Source organism: Macrobrachium nipponense, chromosome 6, assembly GCF_015104395.2.
Source record: "Macrobrachium nipponense isolate FS-2020 chromosome 6, ASM1510439v2, whole genome shotgun sequence".
Classification (NCBI taxonomy): domain Eukaryota; kingdom Metazoa; phylum Arthropoda; class Malacostraca; order Decapoda; family Palaemonidae; genus Macrobrachium; species Macrobrachium nipponense.
Window position 1 is genome coordinate 103618071 of NC_061108.1, and position 3652 is coordinate 103621722.

The 3652-nt window shown below is 38.7% G+C and overlaps 1 protein-coding gene across 1 annotated transcript; it reads left to right on the forward strand.

Annotated features, from left to right (window-relative positions):
• The first annotated feature begins 1103 nt into the window (after positions 1-1103).
• LOC135216672 (repetitive organellar protein-like) lies at positions 1104-3280 on the forward strand. Its single transcript, XM_064252065.1, has one exon. It carries the CDS (start codon positions 1400-1402, stop codon positions 3047-3049), a length of 1650 nt encoding a protein of 549 aa, XP_064108135.1. The 5' UTR covers positions 1104-1399; the 3' UTR covers positions 3050-3280.
• Positions 3281-3652: the final 372 nt, after the last annotated feature.

Consider the following 3652-nt stretch of genomic DNA (forward strand, 5'->3'; position numbering starts at 1 on the left):
AGAGAGAGATTTAATTTTGCTGAATTCTTGTCATATTATTATTATCATTATCGTTATTATTGTTAATATTAATAATAATACAGTAACAGCGACAACAAACAAGCAAACAAACAAATTGTCAGACGTAGAAATAAAAGTCCTTTCCTTTTAAAAGTTCAGAATTAGAAAAAGGCAACCCACAATATATTCAACCAATATATTTAACCATTATATTTAACCAATGTGTCCCAAGAGTTTATCTTAAACTTTAAATAGTATTATTTTTTCAGAATATTTTTTCATGCCTGTCTCTCTCACTTACACAAGTACATCTCTCTGTCTAGTAGGCTGTCTATCCGGATGTTACTAACAACAAACAAACAAACAATTGTATAGGGAATTATAAACAGGAAACTAAAAAAGAAAAGAATTAAAAGAATATATACATCATACATATATATATATTATATATATATATATATATATATATATATATATATATATATTAATATAATGTAATATTTAATAGCTATATGCATGCATGTAAGTATATATGAATATGTGCTTAAATGTGTGGTATATATATATGTGTATATATTATATTATATATATATATATAATATATATATATATAATTTATATTTATTATTTTTTATTCATATATATGCGTGTGTGCGTAAACATATTTATGTATGTTTGCATAAGTGCTTCCATATATCTGTGCATAAATGTATGTATACATTTACTTGTGTAATGTATGGATTCGCCCTTAGTACCAAACATTTCCTCACCTACCATAATTCTCCCTTCCCCTGAACACCCCTTCCGTTTATCAACAATGTCATTGAACCCCCTACGATGAATCCCCGCCTCCCGTCCCCCCACGACTATTCACTGAGAAAAGCATCAAGATGGCAAATAAATCTCCAATTTTGCTTTCTTGCAATATTAAATCTTTGAGACTTTATAGAGTGAAATATTGAGTGTCTCTGGAGTAAGTTTAGATTCAGGACTAATTGTTCCTTCGCTCATCTCATTTTTTCATCTTTTCTGGTGCATGAGAGTTTATAAAAGATTGACTAGGGCGGCTGTGCAGTTTCTTCCGTCTGTGGCGTCAGTGACGACTCTGTGCGAAGTGTTGGAGACCTCTGGTTCCTGCGGAGCCTCCTTCAGTTCCTAAACGATTATCACGTCTTCTTGAAGTCTTGGAGATTCCTGGGTCCTGCAAAGCCCTCTTCAGCTCCCGAAGGCCTCTGGAGAAACCCCCATTGGATTAACATGTCTTCTCGAAGCCCCACGACTCCTAGATCCAGTGCAGACGTCTCCAGGGAATGGAATCTCCTTATGCATTCTGGAGCAAGTGTCATTTTCAAAAGCTAACCTAAGTGACAGTGTGAGGTATAACGTATAACATATAACAATGCCTGTTGCTGTTATTAGTATTGTGTTGAAAGGTGGTATGGCTCAGTTCCTGAGTGGAGCTTTGACATTATCGTTTATAACCATTTGCGCTCTTCCTTTACTTGCTGTACGCAATTTGTGGAGGAAGAGAGGCAAGGACCAACCAAGGATGGAAATTCTGGACAACGAAGTGGCTGGTTTGCGCCGACAATTGGATGCCGCCCAGAGGAGGAACGACAACCTAAAGGAAATTCTTTTGGAACGAGTCAGGAAGGAGTGTGGCAAGCTCTTGTCGACCAAAGAGGTGGAAAATGCAGTCTTGCAGGTCCAAGACCTTTTGGACATGGCCGAGGAGGCAGAGGCTAGAGTTCTGGAAGTAGAGGCCAAGATGGAGGCTATCTGCCTAGAGAACCAGAGCCTGCAGAGGAAGGCACTAGAGGACCAGCAGGCTTTGGCCAATCATCAGAAGGAAATACTAGAATTGAGAGAAAGTCAGGTTGCAGAGAAAAACGATCTTTTGCAGAACAAGAAGGATATTACTGAACTGAAAAGACAAAACGCCTCGAAACAGGAAAAGTTATTGGAATATGAGAGGAAGATCCAAGAGCTACAGAAAGAAATGGCTGGAAAAAATGAACAGATAGAGGGGCTCTTGGTGCAAGATACCAACAAGCAAATGGAACTGGATGAACTTCGTAAGAAACTAGAGGCGAAGGCGAAAGAATCTGTCAACTGCAATGAAATCAAAGAGCAATTTGAGAAAATAGCAGTTGAAAAACAACGAGAAATCTGTGAGCTTCGAAGAGAGATAGAAGACAGACATAGTGATATATACAAGCTTGTTTTTTGTGAGAAGGAAGTTCAGTGTCTCAAGAGGGAATTAGAAGAAAAGCAATTGGCTTTTGATGAACTTGTAAGCCAAAATGAAAGAAATGAAAAAAATTTAATTGAAAAAGTAAGGGAAAAACAAAAAGAAATTGATAAACTTCGAAAGGACGTGGAAGACAGAGAGAAAGAGATGGACATGTATTTTCAAAAGGAGAAGGAAATGAATGATTTTAAGGAAGAATTAAAAGACAAGATATTACTTTTCGATAGAATTTTGAGTCTAAATGAAAGACATGAGAAAGTAGTAGTTGAAAAACAAAAAGAAATTAATGAACTTAAAAAGCAATTGGAAGACAAAGATAGGGAAATGGACAGGCGTATTCAATACGAGAAGCTCAACAAATGTGGTCAGATCACTGGAAAAGAAGACAAAGTAGATCCTCTCGAGGAGGAACTTGGGGAGAAGGAACAACACGAGATTGAAGAGCTCCTGAAGGAGTTGAAGAAGAAGCAGCGGGAGATTGAGGAGCTTTCGTGTCAAAACCTGAGACAAGAGGATGAACTACAAACGAAGCAGAAGGAAGTTGAACTGATTAAGAACCTGATGGAACAAGATCGGGCCCAGCACTTGGAGTACGTTGAATCTTGCTTTAAGGAAATAAACGAGCGCATAGGCAAGAAGATCACAGAGATGGAGGTAGAGGTCTTTTGTCTACGCGAAGAAGTTCAGCAGAAGAACAGATTGCTGAAGGAACTTGGAGTCCCGTTGGAAATTCTCAACGAGGAGCCGGGACAAGTGGAGGATGAAAAAGGAAGCTCGTCTTCAACAGCTGGTTGCTGAGGATGAGATGCAAGACCAGCTGTGGAGACTTGAAAAGTCCTGTCAGCCCTGGGAGTCAGTCAGTCATTCAGGTGATGGGAAGCAGAGTGGCGCCGAAGGACCAGAGGAGAGGGAGATCAAGGATGTAGATGTATAGGTTTCCTTGAACAGAGCCAGAACAAGAGAGTAAAATTATACAGAGCATTACCTCTGGAGTAATATGTATATGTATGTATATTACACATCACCACACACACACACACATACATATATATACACACCCCCCCAGTGTGTATATATATGTACACACACAACACACATATATGTGCACACCCCCCCAGTGTGTATATATATGTACACACAAAACACACACACATGCATATATGTACACACCCCCCAGTGTGTATATATATGTACACACACAACACATACACATATATACACACATATCACATCCCCCCATGTGTGTATATACACACATACATGCACTCATACATAAACACACATGCACTCACACACACACACACACATATGCATGCATATATATTGTCTCCAGAGGGATTTGAGCTCTAGCCTGGTTTGGAAACTATAGAATTGGCTCACTTCCTTCCACCTCTCTTTTCC

Coding starts and splice junctions, on each gene's coding strand:
- LOC135216672 (XM_064252065.1), top strand. CDS start 1,400: ATGCCTGTTGCTGTTATTAGTATTGTGTTGAAAGGTGGTATGGCTCAG.